This window comes from Oryctolagus cuniculus, chromosome 2 (genome assembly GCF_964237555.1).
Source record: "Oryctolagus cuniculus chromosome 2, mOryCun1.1, whole genome shotgun sequence".
NCBI classification, from domain to species: domain Eukaryota; kingdom Metazoa; phylum Chordata; class Mammalia; order Lagomorpha; family Leporidae; genus Oryctolagus; species Oryctolagus cuniculus.
This window is the reverse complement of record NC_091433.1, coordinates 100,024,341-100,041,645: the sequence shown is the minus strand read 5'-3', so window position 1 is coordinate 100,041,645 and position 17,305 is coordinate 100,024,341. Positions and strand designations below refer to the sequence as shown.

At 42.8% G+C, this 17,305-nt stretch overlaps 1 protein-coding gene across 13 annotated transcripts in view; it reads left to right on the top strand.

Annotated features, from left to right (window-relative positions):
* Positions 1 to 101: 101 nt before the first annotated feature.
* CCDC138 (coiled-coil domain containing 138) overlaps positions 102 to 17,305 on the top strand; it is a 65,425-nt gene continuing 48,221 nt past the window's right edge. For 5 of the 13 annotated variants that reach the window (XR_011386419.1, XM_070068676.1, XM_070068673.1 and 2 more), the window contains exons 1-6: positions 103 to 281; positions 898 to 955; positions 2,308 to 2,413; positions 6,075 to 6,202; positions 9,417 to 9,598; positions 15,021 to 15,179. Coding sequence is in view for 11 of the 13 variants with exons in the window: in XM_070068676.1 (XP_069924777.1) it covers positions 189 to 281; positions 898 to 955; positions 2,308 to 2,413; positions 6,075 to 6,202; positions 9,417 to 9,598; positions 15,021 to 15,179 (726 nt within the window). In the remaining 2 variants the exon portion in view is untranslated. Of the gene's footprint in view, positions 282 to 897; positions 956 to 2,307; positions 2,414 to 6,074; positions 6,203 to 8,378; positions 8,477 to 9,416; positions 9,599 to 15,020; positions 15,180 to 17,305 lie in introns of those variants that run through there. The other 8 variants (XM_070068670.1, XM_017339180.3, XM_070068671.1 and 5 more) reach the window with 5 other exon arrangements.

The following is a 17,305-nucleotide window of genomic DNA, read 5'->3' as shown; positions in this document are numbered from 1 at the left end:
GCTGCTCGGCCCGGGAGCGCGCTCGAGGGCGCAGCCCCGCCCCCGGCTGCCAGCCCCGCCCTCAGCGCCCGGCCGCCGTGCGGCTGGGGGCGGGGCCTTGCGTCACGACGTGCTCCGGCGCGAGGCCCGGCGCGCCGCGCGGCCGCGGGACGCCGTTCCCGAGGAGACCGTGGGCGCCGCGGCGCGCCATGGAGCCGCGGGTGGTCAAGCCGCCGGGGCAGGACCTGGTGGTGGAGCGCCTCAAGAGCCGCTACGGGCTCGGAGGCAGCTGTCCCGGCCAGGTGAGCCGGGCGCCCCGGCCCGCGCGTAGACCGCTGTGTGGGCTGCGGGCTCGGTCGGGGTGGCTGTCGGGGCGCAGCGTGGTCCGGCGCCCACGGGGGAGCTTCCAGCCGGGAGTGCCTTCTCCCCGAACCTCGCGTCGTGCATCGTGTAACATCGGCGAATGATGTGCGGAAAGCAGGTCCCGGGTTAAGGAGCCTCTTGCTGAGAAGCCTGAGGCAGCCGCGGGAACGCGGGGCGAGCGCGGAGCCCCCGGCGTGCAGCTGCGGGCGGGGCGCCGGCTTCCGGCCGCTCCTGAGGCGGGCGGCGTTGTCGTCCGTGACCGCGCGAACTTGGCCGTCGTGCCGGCCGGTGTGCCTGTTTGGGGCTAATCTGACTGGTGTTGGGTGACGCGGGCAGTTGGGTTGCGCCTCGGCAGGAGTGCGCGGCAGTGAAGAGGTACTTGACGTCATTTTGTCTGTCAGGGACGCGAACTTTGGTCACCTGCCGCTAGTGGCTGGCGTCCCCCAGATTTCTCCGTTCTCAGCTTCGACATCGATGCCTGCTTTGTGGGGACATACTTTGAGATAGTGAATAGATTCTTAGTCTACAAATCACATATGTTGTTCTTTTTTTTAGTTTGATTTTTCAAATTTTGATCAGGCGAGATGTCAGAGAAGATCTCTAACCTCCCCAGGTAAGCCAATAGACTATTTTGTATATTTGAAGGTTTTAACCAATTTAATTTGAGAATTTGAGAGAGGTGTTTTTTTAATATTTAGATTTATGGCTAATGCTAGCTATCTTGTGATACTAAACTTTATTCAGTCTGTTAAGGAACTAATCATAATATGTTTTAGGGGGAATTGTGTAAGATGTCTTTACAAGTCAAATTGAATGAATTATATTGGTATTTTCAGTTATAGTATTCCTTTGAATTTACTAGAAGTTAAACCATGTTAGATAACTGCTGTTTTTTTAGGCATAAGCTTTTCAGACAGTAGTTATTACTCTAGAGGAAGAATTTAGCAAACAAATGTAATTGAAAAAAATTGTTACACTGTGGAATTGAGTGGGTTCTATGCTATGTGGAATTCTGTAACATGTAATTAGCTTTGTTATATTCATTAACCATTGTAGTAGAAATAGTATCTTTAATAGTTCATTAAGTTGTTGATTAATGATTCTCATTTTTTTCCAAACTTATTTCATGTATGAATCCTTGTGAAATGTAAATTATTTATTGATGTTGTTTTGCTTGTACTTATAAATCTTTTTTTTAGGATTATTTATTTGAAAGAGTTACAGAAACTTTTTGAAGTATCATTGTATAAGTTAACAGTTTATTAAACAAATGTTCAAGGATCAAAGAGGAACACGATTAATTGTTTTGTTCTTGTTTTTGTTTTTGTTTTGATAAACAGAGTGAGAGGGAGAGACAGAGAAAGAGATCTTCCATCTGTTGGTTGACCCCTCAAATGGCCTCAACTGCTGGGACTGAGCTGGGCTGAAGCCAGGGGCCTGGAACTCCATCCTGGCTCCCCCAGGGATAGCAGGGGTTCAGATATTTGGGCCCTCTTCTTTTGCTTCCCCAGGGAGCTGGATCAGAGTAGGTGCAGCTGGAGCTCAAACCAGCACTTCTATATGGGGTGCTGGAGTGGCAGGCAGTGGCTGCACGTGTGCCGCAACACCAGCTCCTGGGTTCTGATTTCTAAGTAACGCATCTCCTAGCTGTGTTACCTAGAAAAAGTCACATAAATTCTTTGGTCCTTAGGTTCTTAACCTGTAGAATAGGGTTTAAGGTACTTATTCTGCTTGTTTCACATGGTTGTTGCTAGGATCAAATAATGTAATGGATGGAAAAGCATTTTTTTAATCAGAAAAGTGTTGTATAAATATAAGATTTAATGGCTGTTTTCTCTAAGTTTACATCCGAGAGACATGCAGACAGGTAATTATTTGCTAATTTTGCTATCTTTAGGAACTTGAAGTGAGATAATTAGTGTCTAATCCCAGTATGTAAACTTTTTTGCTTTTTTTTGTTGATAGATGATTTGGACGTCTTCTCATCTGGAGATAAAATTGGTTCATCATTAAGATATTCGGATGATAGAAAGCATTTTTGCAGTTCCTTCAAGCACTTGAGTGTGAATTGGTAAAGTACTGTGAAACTTCACTGTTGTATCCCCTCAGTATCTCACAGAACTGGGAAAGAAGTTTATATGTTGGCTTTGCTCTGAGTGGATGGACTGCTGTAAGCAGTCTGGAACTCTCCAAAGAGTTGAAGAGACTCAGTTAATTTTTATTTGAGAATACCTGTGAAGAAGGCAAAGACTTATCAGTATGTTTAGTGACATAATAGAAATTAAATTATTCGTATAATGTAAAAGATGAAAAAGTATTTTATGATTAGTCATCCAGGGCTAAAATGAAGACTTTGCTCCCTTTCTTTAAAAAAGTAAAAACAACAAAAAAACCTGCAATACGTTTGTTAGGCAGTGATACTTAGCTTGGTATCTGTTGTGTGCCTGGTGGTGTAGTGAGCGCTGTACTTTAGATAGCTGAACGAGATGATAGGAGGTGATAATTACAAAATCGGGGTGTTAAAGTACTGAGCCAAAAAGGGTTGCAGTTCTGAAGAGGAGGTCATATTTATTATAGGTAAAAGTAGAAGTGAAAAGATAGAAGTTAAGGTGAAATCAATTTGAAAATTTTTATTTATTTTAAATTTATATTTATTTTATTTAAATTTAAATTTATTTATTTATTTTATGTGGCCGGTGCCGCAGCTCACTAGGCTAATCCTCCACCTGCGGTGCCGGCACACCGGGTTCTAGTCCCGATTGGGGCGCCGGATTCTGTCCCGGTTGCCCCTCTTCCAGGCCAGCTCTTTGCTGTGGCCCGGGAAGGCAGTGGAGGATGGCCCAAGTGCTTGGTCCCTGCACCCACGTGGGAGACCAGGAGAAGCACCTGGCTCCTGCCTTTGGATCAGCGAGGTGCGCCGGCCACGGCCGCCATTGGAGGGTGAACCAACGGCAAAGGAAGACCTTTCTCTCTGTCTCTCTCTCACTGTCCACTCTGTCAAAAAATAAAAATAAATAAATAAATAAAAGAAAAAAAAAAGAAAGAGATCTTGTTCCTGCTGGTTTACTCCCGTAATTGCTAGCAAGAACCAGGGCTGTGCCAGGAGTGCGGAACTCAATCAGGATCTCCCACATGGCTTGAGTGCTTGAGCTATATCACATTATGGTGCGCATTAGCAGGAAGCTGGAATAGGAAGCAGAGCTGGGACTTGAACTTAGGCATCTGGGCACCCAAGTGGCATCTTCACTGCTGCACCAAACCCCTGCCCAGGCAAGGTGCATGTTTAATTGAGTGAATTTGTGACCAGAGGAAATAAAGTCAAAAGGTTGACTTGCAGACATCTCAAAATTTTCTAAGGATTTATGCATTTACAAAATCAAATATTGATAGTTGTAGAGCAATAAGACAATTGTAGCTACCTGTCTGCATGTGTTAATATAACTGATATATGGGAGCTTGAATTTTTTAATCAGTTGCCTCTTTGTCTGCTTAAATGAGTTAATCTTTGTAAAGCACTTTGAACAGTGCTGAACATAAACTAAAGCACTCAATTGTTAACTGTTACAATTACTGTAAGAACTATTTCATTTGATACAAAACAATGTAATCTAGCCTCAAGATTTTGACTTGAGCTAGATTTAATGTAGGGTAAGGAAAGTAAAAATTGCGGCTTTAAGGTAATAGTTACAGATTCATGGATATTGTTTCTTATATTTTGCTGATAGTTCTGTCATTTGCTTTTTAAATGATCTGGCTATAATTCCATATGTGAAGGTTTTTATAACATCGGGCAGTGTTTCACAATCCCTGGTGTGGTGTCCAGCACAGTGGCCACAGGAAACGTGTAACCATGGAGTGTTTGGAATGTGGTTGGTGTGAATTGCTGTGTGCTGTGTGAACTAACACACTGGACTTCAGGGTTAGCATGGGATGGGTGTTTATCCCTGTGTATCCCACCTCCGAGTGTCTACGTTTGATTTCCAGCTCTGGCTCTTGATTCCAGCTCCCTGCTAGTGTGGACCTTAGGAGGCAGGGGTGATGGCTTAAGTGCTTGAGTTCCTGCCACCTACGTGAGAGAACTGGATTGCCTGTCTTCAACTGTCTCTCTCAAAATAAAGAAATTAATTTAATTAACCAGCAGTTTATTAATCTTGCAGCAGGTTAAACTGCTGCTTTGGGACACCTGTATCCCATATCAGAGTTCCTGGGATCCAGCGTCCTGTTGATGTGCCTGGAAGGTACTTGGGTTCTTGCCATCCACACGGCAGACCAGGCTGGAATTCCTGGTTCCTCCTTTTGGCCTGGCCCAGCCCCTTTGGGGAGTGCAGGCATTTGGGGAGTGGACCAGCAAATGGAGAATCTTTATCTTTGTCTCCCTTTCTCTCTGTTACTCTGCCTTTCAAATTAATAAATTTTTAAACAGACTCAGTGTGGAAAAAAGAATGTAAAATATGGTCATAATTTATAGTGATTTATGTTGAAATGATAATATACTGGTTTAAGTATATTGTTAACGTTTTAACTCTGTATTTTTACTGTGCTACTGGAAAATTTTAAATTATTGTAGTATATTCCTTTTGAACAGTGCTGCTCTAGAAATTACAACTCTGAAGTAATCTTTTTGGAGAAAACACCTTGGATTCTAGTTCTTCACTTTTATTACTTTAAATAAAATCTGTTTGAAAGGCAGAGACAGAGAGCTGCCGTCCTCTGGTTCACTCTCCAAAAGCCCACGATGCCCAGAACAGAAACTAGAAGCTTGGCATACAGTCCAGGTCTCCCACAACCATGACTGGAGCCCAGTTATGGAAGCCATCACGCCTTCCCCCGAGGGTCTGCATTGGCAGGAAGCTGGAGTCGGGAGCTGCAGCCAGCATCAAACCTAGGTCCTCCTGTATGATACATGGGCGCCTTCCTTGTAGGCCAATTCCCCTGCTCCCCTCTGTACTAGTTCTTATCATTGTCAGTTTTTTTTTTTTTCACTTTTTTTTTTTTTTTTTTTGACAGGCAGAGTGGACAGTGAGAGAGAGAGACAGAGAGAAAGGTCTTCCTTTGCCGTTGGTTCACCCTCCAATGGCCGCCACCACTGCTGCGCTGCGGCCAGCACACTGCGCTGATCTGATGGCAGGAGCCAGGTACTCATCCTGGTCTCCCATGGGGTGCAGGACCCAAGCACCTGGGCCATCCTCCACTGCACTTCCCTGGCCACAGCAGAGAGCTGGCCTGGAAGAGGGGCAACCGGGACAGAATCCGGCGCCCCGACCGGGACTAGAACCCGGTGTGCCGGCGCCGCAAGGCAGAGGATTAGCCTAGTGAGCTGTGGCGCCGGCCCATCATTGTCAGTTATTGAAGTTTCCAGGGTCCAGCTAGTTTCCTCATGTAGAACATTTCTTTGGGGTAGAATAGTAGATAACAAACCTATCATATCTATGTCACTGATTTGTTGAGGATGAAAAGAAACTTTGGCAGCCATAGAGCATTCTGCAGGTACACGTAGTTTTAAATTAGGCCCATTTAAGCTGTAGAAAGTTTGGAAGATGCCTGTTGTGAGTTACAAGGATACATGATTACCGTTTTTTATACTTCTACCTTTTACATGCTTTTTTTTTTTAACCCCGAAATCTTTAAAAATTTCTTTTCCTCAATTGTTACGCTGTTAATTGAAAAGCAGTTTTATGTTTTTCAAATACTGTAGTCCCTTACAGATTTCTGTGATAGGATTTTTTTTAAAGCCTAGATGATGAACTGGATTCTTTCCATGATTTGAAGAAACGGGAAATGGAAGAGGAATTCACTGAGAAGGATCATAAAGTTAGTACCTCCAAGTCAACCAAGCAGTCATTTAGAGAAATCGAGAAAGGTAAAAAATGCTCATTTTAGAGCCATCATTTAAGTAGTAAATTTGTCAAATAGAGCACTAAGGCTAACGTCCTAGTGAGAACACTGGGAAGTCCTCACGAGCCCTTTGTTTGTAAGTCACTGTGCTCACTGCCAGACTGAAGGAGAAAAGAAAGGGAAACTTTATTATTTTTTTTAAAAGATTTATTTATTTATTTGAAAGTCAGAGTTACGCAGAGAGAAGGAGAGGCAGAGAGAGAAGAGTCTTCTATCCACAGGTTCACTCTCCAGTTAACCGCAATGACTGGTGCTGTGCCGATCCAAAGCCAGGAGCCAGGAGCTTCTTCTGGGTCTCCCACTCGGGTGCAGGGGCCGCAACTCGAACCGGCACCCATATGGGATGCCTGCACTGCAGGTGGCGGCTTTACCCACTATGCCACAGCCCAGGCCCCAGTGAAGCTATTCTTAGATTCTTTTTTTTTTAAACAGGCAGAGTGGACAGTGAGAGACAGAGAGAAAGGTCTTCCTTTGCCGTTGGTTTACTCTCCAATGGCCACCACGGCTGATGCACTGCAGCCGGCGCGCTGCGCTGATCTGAAGCCAGAAGCCAGGTGCTTCTCCTGGTCTCCCATGGGGTGCAGGGCTCAAGCACTTGGGCCATCCTCCACTGCACTCCCTGGCCACAGCAGAGAGCTGGACTGGAAGAGGGGCAACCGGGACTAGAACCCGGTGTGCCGGCGCCGCAAGGCGGAGGATTAATCTAGTGAGCCGCGGCGCCGGCCGTAACCTTAGATTCTTGAAAGCTTACCAAAATAAGTTAATAATTAGCCAAATTTTTTTGTCTTTTTTTCATGTTAGTATTTGTCAGAAGTAAGTAAATCATTTGTGGTAATATTTGACCAACCCTAATATTTTGAGAAAATATTCCATGTTAAGTATGGCTTCCTCAGCACTGAGCTACTAACAGTTCTCTGTGTTCCTGGCCACACGTCATAGTTTTGTCAGGATTTCAGGAAAGAGGCAACCAGAGGTGGCATCTTTTGCCCTGTTGGGTGTAGGCTGAGAGCACTGTTGCCCATTGGTGGCACTGGTGCAGCCTCTTCTCCTGGGTCTGTCCATTTCCCATGTCCCTCTCTTCATCCCTGTAGCCCCTTTTGTCTCAGTATTTGAGGACAGTGAAAATTAATTCAGCCTGGATTTATCTTTCCCACCAAAAACAAAGGATAAGCTGTAAAAAAAGAAAACTTGAATGTATTTGAATGTTGATAAAAAGATAAGAAATTCTCAGGTCAGGGATTGGTGAAGTGGGAACCAAATGGAGGGTCTTTCACTTTTAGGGCACATGCTGAGATTAGAGAAGTGAAACATTTTTAAAATTCATATATTTAATTTTTTCTCATTCAGGGTCTGTTAGTAATGGAGGATATAATTAAGAGACCCCCTGATTTTTTTTTAAGATTTATTTTATTTATTTGAAAGGCAGAGTTACAGAGAGGAAGAGAGAGAGCTTTTATCCATTGGTTCACTCCCCAAATGACCACAAGAGTTGGGGCTGTTCCAGGACCCCAGGAACTTCTTCCAAGTCTCCCACGTGGCTACAGGGGCCCAGCAACTTGGTTCATCTTCTGGTGCTCTCCCGTACACATTAGCAGGGAGCTAGATCGGATGTGGAGCACCTGGGACTCAAACCAGCGCTGATAGTGATGCCGCCATCGTCACAGGGTGTGGCTTTACTCGCTACTCCATTACGCCAGTCCCAACTCCCTGCTTTTGAAGCTGGGGCTCCCAGGAGGTTGATGCAAAGTAAAACCACTGAGAGAGAGCATTCCCTATTTCATTTATTAGCGAAAACCAAACAGTAATGATTCATGGTAGCTGTATAAAGCAAGAGGAACTTACTCAGCCATTACTGTTAGAAGAGTAAATTAACGTAACTGTTTTTGGAATAAATATGGCACTACTGGTAAAGCTGACTGTGCCATATACCCTGTGATCCAATAGTTTTGCTACTTAAATACACATACATATATATTTAATTTTCACTTTTATTTGAAAGAGAGAGAAGAGAGCTCTTCCATCCCCTAATTCACACTCCAAAAGCCCACAATAGCTGGAGTTGGGCCAGGCCAAAGCCAGAAGCCTAGAACTCAGTCTGGGTCCCCCATGTGGCACTAGTAACCCAAGCACCTGAGCCTTCATCTGCTGCCTTCCAGGTGTGAACTAGCAGGAAGTTGGAATCAGAAGTGGAGACGGGTCTCACACTGAAGCACTCCAACATGGGATATGGATATCCCAGGTGACCTCTTAACCACACAGCCAAATGCCTTCGCCTGTTTCCTATTTTGTTACTATTTATATTACTAGAGAAACTCTTGAATACCAGCAGCTGTGTACTGTGTAACAGCTTAAAGACTCATCTGTAGGAGAATGTCATCATAGGATAGAGCATTAAAGATATGTGAACCCATTATTCTGACCAAAACAAGAACTTTAAAAGATAACGTAGAAACTTACAAGACAATGATTAATGCCATTTCTGAGTTCGTGGTTAATTTGGTTTAGGGAGAGAGAGGAAGGTGATCAGGGGTTTCTGAAGTAACTTTCCATTTGTCAGCCTTGGCAGGTAATACATGAGTGCTTTCATGCAATTTAAAATGGATAGTTTGAAGTAATTTCAAACTTACAGAAAAGTTGCAGAAAGAATGGCAGGAATTCCTGCATATTCTTCACCTAAATTTTCTAAATTTGATATTTTTGAAATATTTGCTACAACAGTCTCTCTCGAAACCTTTTTTTTTTTTTTTTAATGGCATTTATTTATTTAAAAGGCAGAGTTACAGACAGAGTAAGAAATCTTCATCTGCTGGTTTGCTCCCCTACTGGCCAAGGCTGGGCCAGGCTGGGCCAGGCTGAAGTCAGAGCCTGGAACTTGATCTGGGTCTCCCTCCATGGGTGGCAGGGGCCCAAGGACTTGGGCCATCTTCTGCTGCTTTCCCAGGTACTTCAACAGGAAGCTGCATCAGAAGTGAAGTACAGGGGAGTTCAACCAACACCCAACACCCACAAGAGATGATAAGACTATGGGTATTGCCTTAACCTGCTGTACCACAGTACCAGCCCCAAAACTTTGAAGCAATACTGTAATTCACATATAAAACAGCTCTACCTGGAGGTTATTCTGGGAATGTTTACAACTGTCAGTAAAGTTTACAATTCAAATTTTATTTTCTTTGCAGTTGCACCGCTAACTAATTTGGCCTCAGTAAGGCCTCGGACTGAATGTGGTAGTGATACAAGTGACTCTCCACTGAAACATGCCCATTACCCAAAATCTAAAGCATCAAGCAAGCAGAGTTTACGTCCACATCAGATCAATCAGATATATGATGAATTATTTCAGATACATCTTAAACTGCAGGTAAGAACTAAATACTGCATTGATAATTGAGTTATGTTCTAAAGACCAAGCATTTATAAAATTTGAATATCAGATATTTTGTCATAATTATTTTGTAACAAGTAAGTCAAGGCAATGTCAGAAGGGAACAAACTATATAGGAACTGTTGAAGGGACAAATGTAGTGGCTGAGAGAAAAATATAAACAGTGAAAAATATAAATGCACAATGTCTATTTGAAATTCTCATTAGAAACACATATATACATGAAGTAAATACTTTTTAAAAAGTATCTCATTTTGTCAAAAAAATCAGGTTATAATTAGCATAGTATTTGTAAAAAAAAAAAAAAATTCCACCTAAAATCACCAGGGAAAAGTTTAGGGAGAGACTTAGCCTTGTCCTTGGCTGAGAGAACTGAAGAGGAGAACAGTCAGGAGGGCATTCGGGTACGAGGATCTTGGAAGTGAGAAGTTATAGGAAAGGAATGATTGTCGGTTTGTGACTTGAACATCTGCTGGGAAACAAAACTGTTTCACAGGGGTGTGTTGTTTTGTTCTAATTTTCTTCGAGAGTAGAGAAGCAGATAGAGTTCCTATCCACTGGTTTACTCCCAGATACCAGCAACTACTGGGGCTGAGGCTGAGCCTAGAGCCAGGAACTCCATCCAGGTCTCCCGTGTGGGTAGCAGGAATCCAGTTATACCTTAATCATCACTGCTTCCTCCAGGGTCGACACTGACAGGAGGCTGGAGTCAGAAACTTGAGCTGGGAATTAGACCAGGGACTCTGATGTGGGATGTGTGTGTGTTAACTACGAGGCTAAATGCCCACTCCATATTTTATAAGTTTTTAATCAAAGGACAGAGTGAAAAACAGGAATGTCTTTTGAGAACACCTAATAGTATAGAAAGAGAGTAGGATAACAAGGATAGATCTGTGATCTGCGCAGAATGCACAATAAAGATATAAGTATTTAATAAATAAATGAAGTACAGTGGATTAGTCTGATTCAATTGATCTGCAGTTTAACTTTTTTTTTTTTTTTTTTTTGGACAGGCAGAGTGGACAGTGAGAGAGAGACAGAGAGAAAGGTCTTCCTTTGCCGTTGGTTCACCCTCCAATGGCTGCCGCGGCTGGCGCAGCACGCTGATCCGAAGGCAGGAGCCAGGTGCTTCCTCCTGGTCTCCCATGGGGTGCAGGGCCCAAGTACTTGGGCCATCCTCCTCTGCACTCCCAGGCCACAGCAGAAAGCTGGCCTGGAAGAGGGGCAACCGGGACAGAATCCAGTACCCCGACCGGGACTAGAACCTGGTGTGCCAGCGCCGCAGGTGGAGGATTAGCCTATTGAGCCATGGCGCCAGCCTGCAGTTTAACCTTAAAGTTGAAAACCGACATTGTGACAATTCTAAAAATTTAATGACAACTGAAAATTGTAACATTGTGTTAGAGTTGTTATTAAGCATATAAATTTCTGTTATGCTGTGTGATTTCATTAAATCAACAAATGGAAGGAGGGTCTTCAAAAAATTTTTTAAAACATGTATTATGAAAAAAACTATACATGGGACTCAGAATATTTTTACATCACAACCAACTTTTAATTCCATTTCCATATACTTTTTGAAGTCTCCTATTATTTATCCGTTAATATGCATTTGTGTGCTCATTGCTGAGTATAGAAAAGTAAATAAAATATATGTATCCGTTTTTACATGTAGTGCCCATATAGTTAAAGTTTTATAAATTTAAGTGAAGGAGTTATAAAGGTGTAACTCAAATACCTGATTGGGAGCCATTGAGAAGTAAGGTCTTTCTAAGACTGTAACTTGTAAGTTAAACCCTGAAGAATGAATAGGGGTTGGCCCAGTGCAGGCTGTACATTCTAAACTGAGACATTCTGGTATGACAAGGTCTGAGACATGATAAATTAGCATAGTCTTTCAAGAAAAATACGAGGGGACTTCGAAGATTTCCTGAAAAAATGTAGTGAAAAGATATATTTATTTTGTTTTAAAAGTATTTGGTGATATACATAGTTTTCATACTATGCATTTTCCGTGAACTTTTTGAAGATCCCTCCTATAGTAGGTAACGTTTTTTAAAGCAGGGAAGTTGCAAAATCTAATGGGATAAAATAAATGCTGGGGGATAATGTGGAATTTAGGAGACCAGATAAGATATTATTGCAGCAACCCAAGGTGAGATACAATGGTAACTTAGTTGGGTGTGGCAGAGGAATAGAATAGATGAGGGAATTATCGTGGATGTAAAATTGGTTGGACTAACAGAATAAACCATATGAGGCACAGGGAGAGCAAGGTATAAGCTGGTTCCCACACTTCGGGCTTGTGCAAATTGGAAGAAGAACTGATTTCAGGAGAAAGGCCAGGATTTTAGTCTGGCACAGGTTTGAAATCAGCTGGCAGTCAGAATGCAGTCTCGCAGACATTTGAGAGTCACCTGCATGCAGGCTAGTATTTACAGCTATCACTAGTAGTAGAGCTCTGGGAAGGGTAGGATGTGAAGATGTGGTAGTAGTCTGCTGATGTCCTGGGTAGGATTGGGGCCTCAAGGATGTGGAGACGTGGATGGATTCTACAAGTGTCTGAGAAGAGATTATAGGATTTGGAGATATTTTGGATTTGAGAAGTACGCTGTAGGGTTCAGTCAAGGACAAAATGTAGGATTGTTTTGGTGGTGGTAGGGTTGCAAAAATTGTGTTGCTTTTCGCTGAGATAGGGAACTAAATTGGAGGAGAAGAGGATCAGTTCGTTTCTTTTTAATTCTTAATGTTAATTTTTGGTGTATGAAATTTTTAATTGATTATTTTTTTAAAAGATGTATTTATTTGAAAGGCAGAGTTAGAGGGGCGGCAGAGAGAAAGGTCTTCCATCTGCTGGCTCACTTTCCAAATGGCCACAGTGGCCGGGGCTGGACCAGGCCAAAGCCAGGAGGGGCAGGGGCCCAAGCACTTGGGCCATCCTCCGCTGCCTCCCCAGGCACAGTAGCAGGGAGCTGGATCAGAAGTGGAGCAGCCAGAACTAAAACTGGTGCCCATATGAGATGCTAGTGTTTTAGGTGGTGGCGTTACCCACTCTGCTACAGTGCCATCCCCAAATTATTTTTAATATATTCAGCATTGTGACCCATTTAAAAATATTTCAGCACCCCACCCTTATTCCTAGAAATCACTGCATATTTCTCTCCAAATTCCCCTAGTTCTTGGCAAACACTAATCTACTTTCTGACTCTATAAATTTGTTGATTCTGAGTTTTTTCTTACAAATTGAATAATACAATTTGTGTTTGTGTGTTTTAAGATTTGTTTGTTTATTTGAAAGGCACTGTTAGAGAGATCTTCCACCTGCTGGTTCACCCCGCAAATGGTTGCAATGGCCGGGCCTGGACTGGGCTGGGCTGAAGCTGGGAACCCAGAGCTGCTTTTGGGTCTCCTACATGGTTGCAGGGGCCCAAGCACTTGGGTCATCTTCCATTGCTTTCCCAGGTGCATTAGTAGGGAGCTGGATGAGAAGTGGAGCAGCCTAGTCTCAAACCAGCACCCATATGGGATGCTGACATCGCAGGCAGAGGCTTACCTTACTATGCCACAACACCAGCCCTAGTATGTGATCTTTTGTGACTGGCTTAGCATGATATTTTCAAGGCTTATGTTGTAGGATGTAGTATGCTTTTTATTGTTGAATAAAATCTAATTATATAAATACACCATGTTTTGTTTCCCTGTTCCTTAATTGTTGGGTATTTGGGTTGTTGTCAGTTGTTGGCTGTTAGGACTGGTTCTGCTGTACATTCATGTTTTTAAGTGTCAGGTGGATGCAAGCTTTCAGTTCTTTGGGTGTATACCTGGTGGAGTACCTGAGTCATATGACAGCTTTCACTTTCTGAGGAGCTGCCAGATTGTTTTCCAAAGTGACTGTACACAATGTATGATGCTTCCAGTTTTTCCACGTCCTTACCAATGCTGGTTTCTGTTTTGATTCTAACCACCCTGGTGGGTGTGAAGTGTTATTGTGTATGGTTTGTATTTTCCTGATGTCCAGCTGAATTCAGTTTTGGACATATTTATTTTGTGATAACCTGAAAACATATGAGTAGAGATGTTAAATTGGCAGTTTGGAGTGTGAGAGGAAGGTCTGAGCAGGTGTAGGCTGGAAACAGTTAGAATGTGAATGCTAATTTTAGCTGGTGAATGGATGTAACCAAGTAGACAAAGTGGAGAATGAGAAGGGAAATGGCCTAAGCCTAAAACCTGAGGAACATTAATAATTAACAGTAGAGAAAGTAGAGCCTGCAAAGGAATCTGAGAAGCCATAGCCGGAGAGGGTGGTGGGAAACCAGGAAGGTGTGGTGTCATGGAAGCCAAGGGGAGAGAGTTGTTCAAGCTGGAGGAAAATGATAGTATAAAATGCTGCTGAGAGACCCAAAATAAGGACTGAAAATAATCTTGGGATTTCATTTCAGTAGGGCCTGTGGACTGAAGCCAGATTAAAATGAAGTGAGAGTGATTGGGAGGTTATAGACATGGGATCAGCAAGTGTAGACAACAGTTTAAAGTTTGGTGAAGAATGCAGGGACATGAATACATAGGGCCAAAAAGATTTCATTTCACATGGCGTAGGGGAGATTGATGCAGGGGTAATCAGTAGAACAGCCTCCACCGTGAGCTCATGGCAGTGAGAGCCTGAGCCTACCTGTGTAATGAGGGGTAAGGAGAAATGTGCGTATGCTTCTTGTGGGCAGCAGATTGATGGTTCTTTCTGTTGCCTTCTGTTTGCCCTGTGACCTTAGAGACCAGGTATCCAAAGAGTGCTGCAGGGAGAGATGTGTTCAAAATTAGTAGAGTGGAGAGGATTTGATGTAGATGCTGTGGAGAATGGAGAAGGAGCTGACTGTGAATGTAGAGAGAGTTCTGGACTGCTTTGGGAACCCAGTAGAAGATTCAGACCATGAACTCACAGTGGTGCCACTCTTCACTGTGCGTGACGTGACTCTTCTCCAGGACTATTTAGTGATGGAGCACCAGGGCAGAGAAGGTGGTCAGGGCATGGGGGTCTTTCTGATAGACACCAAGGTAAGGGAGTAGAGGGTGTAGGTGTTTTAGGGGAACATGAAGGGAAAGCAGAGAGAATGGCTTTTAACTTAGTTTGGGAATCAGTTCTCTGTAGTTCTGATCCAATTTGCACCCAGATTCTCTTTTGAGTCATCATGGCGGAATCTTAGTATAGTGTCATTATTTCACAAGATAGAATTTCTGTAAGTTTTCTTGCTGTATTAGTCTAGCTGCTACTGTAATCCAGACCTACCTTTACTCATGTATTTCTGAAAGTCATTTGGTTAAACCACAGTGTCAAAAATGAAAAAGTAAGTTGCAGATTTGTGAATTTTTTTAAAAGCACTTAAATGTGGAATTCTGATAACAGTGTGAAACTACAGCGCAACAGAAATTTGCTGAAGAACTTCAAAAGCGAGAACGTTTTTTAGTTGAGAGAGAACAACTGCTTTTCAAACATGAAACTGCCCTGAGTAAAATTAAAGGTGTTGAAGAAGAGGTTCTTACAAGATTTCGCATTATAAAGGAGGTAATTACTTAGCCTTTTATTGCAGCAGTACTTCTCCCTTTTTCTTAATATTTTGCCACATTTGCTTATTTCTTCTTCCTTTCCTGCTCCTCCTCTGTTCACCCCCGCGTACATTATTTTCTGAACCCTTTGAAAGTAATTTGCAGTAATAATGGCGTAGTATCCCAGAATACTTCATTGTGCATCTCCTAAGAATAAGGGCATTGTCCATTTCATTGTCATATCAGGAAATCAGTGCTAATTAAATAATGTAACTCAATATATGTCTACATTTACTTCCCACTTGGTGCCCAAATTGTCTTTTTATAATTTTTTTGCTTTATTTTCTGATTGGGAAACTAGATAGGATTCACATGTTATATTTGGTTGTTAATCTTTCTTTGTTTCTTTACAACTAGAGCACTCATCCTCACTGTTTTTTGCCTTTTTTTCCCAAGATTTATTTATTTATTTGAAATGCAAACTTACACAGAGAAGGAGAGGCAGAGAGAGAGAGAGAGGTCTTCCATCTGCTGATTCACTCCTCAGATGGCCACAATGGCAGGAGCTGCACCTATCTGAAGCCAGGAGCTAGGAGCTTCTTTTGGGTCTCCATGCAGGTGCAGGGGCCCAAAGATTTGGGCCATCTTCTGCTGCCTTCCCAGGCCACAGCAGAGAGCTGGATTGGAAGTGGAGCAACCAGGATTAGAATCAGTGCCCATGTAGGATGCCAGCACTGCAGGGGGCAGCTTTATCCACTCTGCCACAGCACTGGCCCCTGCGGTTTTTTTTTTTTTTTTTTTTATCTTTTATTTAATGAATATAAATTTCCAAAGTACGACTCATGGGTTACAATGGCTTCCCCCCCATACCGTCCCTCCCACCCACAACGCTCCCCTTTCCCACTCCCTCTCCCCTTCCATTCACATCAAGATTCATTTTCGATTATCTTAATATACAGAAGATCAGCTTAGTATACCTTAAGTAAGGATTTCAACAGTTTGCTCCCACACAGAAACATAAAGTGAAAAATAATAGATGATTTTTTTTTTAAATGATGATGAAATCAGAGCAGACCTATTGTCATGTTTAATCCCAGTGAGTCAAGTTGGGAATTGATAATTTCTTCTTCTTTTTTTTTTTTTTTTTTTTTTTTACAGAGGATCAGTTTAGTGTACATTAAGTAAAGATTTCAATCGTTTGCACCCCCATAGAAACACAAAGTGAAATATACTGTTTGAGTACTCGTTATAGCATTAAGCCTCAATGTACAGCACGTTAAGGACAGAGATCCTACATGAGGAGCAAGTGCACAGTGACTCCTGTTGTTGACTTTACAAATTGACACTCCTGTTTATGGCATCAGTAATCTCCCTATGCACCAGTCATGAGTTTCCAAGGCTATGGAAGCCCCTTGAGTTCTCCGACTCTTATCTTGTTTAGACACGGTCATAGTCAGAGTGGAGGTTCTCTCCTCCCTTCAGAGAAAGGCACCTCCCTCTTTGAAGACCTGTTCTTTCCACTGGGATCTCACAGAGATCTTTTTGCCAGAGTGTCTTGGCTTTCCATGCCTGAAATACTCTCATGGGCTTTTCAGCCAGATCCGAGTGCCTTTAGGGCTGATTCTGAGGCCAGAGTGCTATTTAGGACATCTGCCATTCTATGAGTCTGCTGAGTATCTCACTTCCCATGTTGGATCACTCTCCCCTTTATTTATTCTATCGGTTAGTGTTAGCAGGTACTAGACTTGTTTATGTGCTCCCTTTGACTCTTAGTCCTTTCATTATGATCAATTGTGAACTGAAATTGATCACTTGGAATAGTGAGATGGCATTGGCACATGCCACCTTGATGGGATTGAACTGGAATCCCCTGGTATGTTTCCAACTCTACCAATTGGGGCAAGTCAGCCCGAGCATGCCCCAAATTATACATCTCTTCCCTCTCTTATTCCCACTCTTATGTTTAACAGGGATCACATTTCAGTTAATTTTCAACACTTAAGAATAACTGTGTGATAATTACAGAATTAAACCAGTCATATTAAGTAGAACAGACAAAAAAAACTACTAAGAGGGATAATGTATTAAGTTGTCCATTAATAGTCAGGGCTATGCTGATCAAGTCACCATTTCTCATAGTGTCCA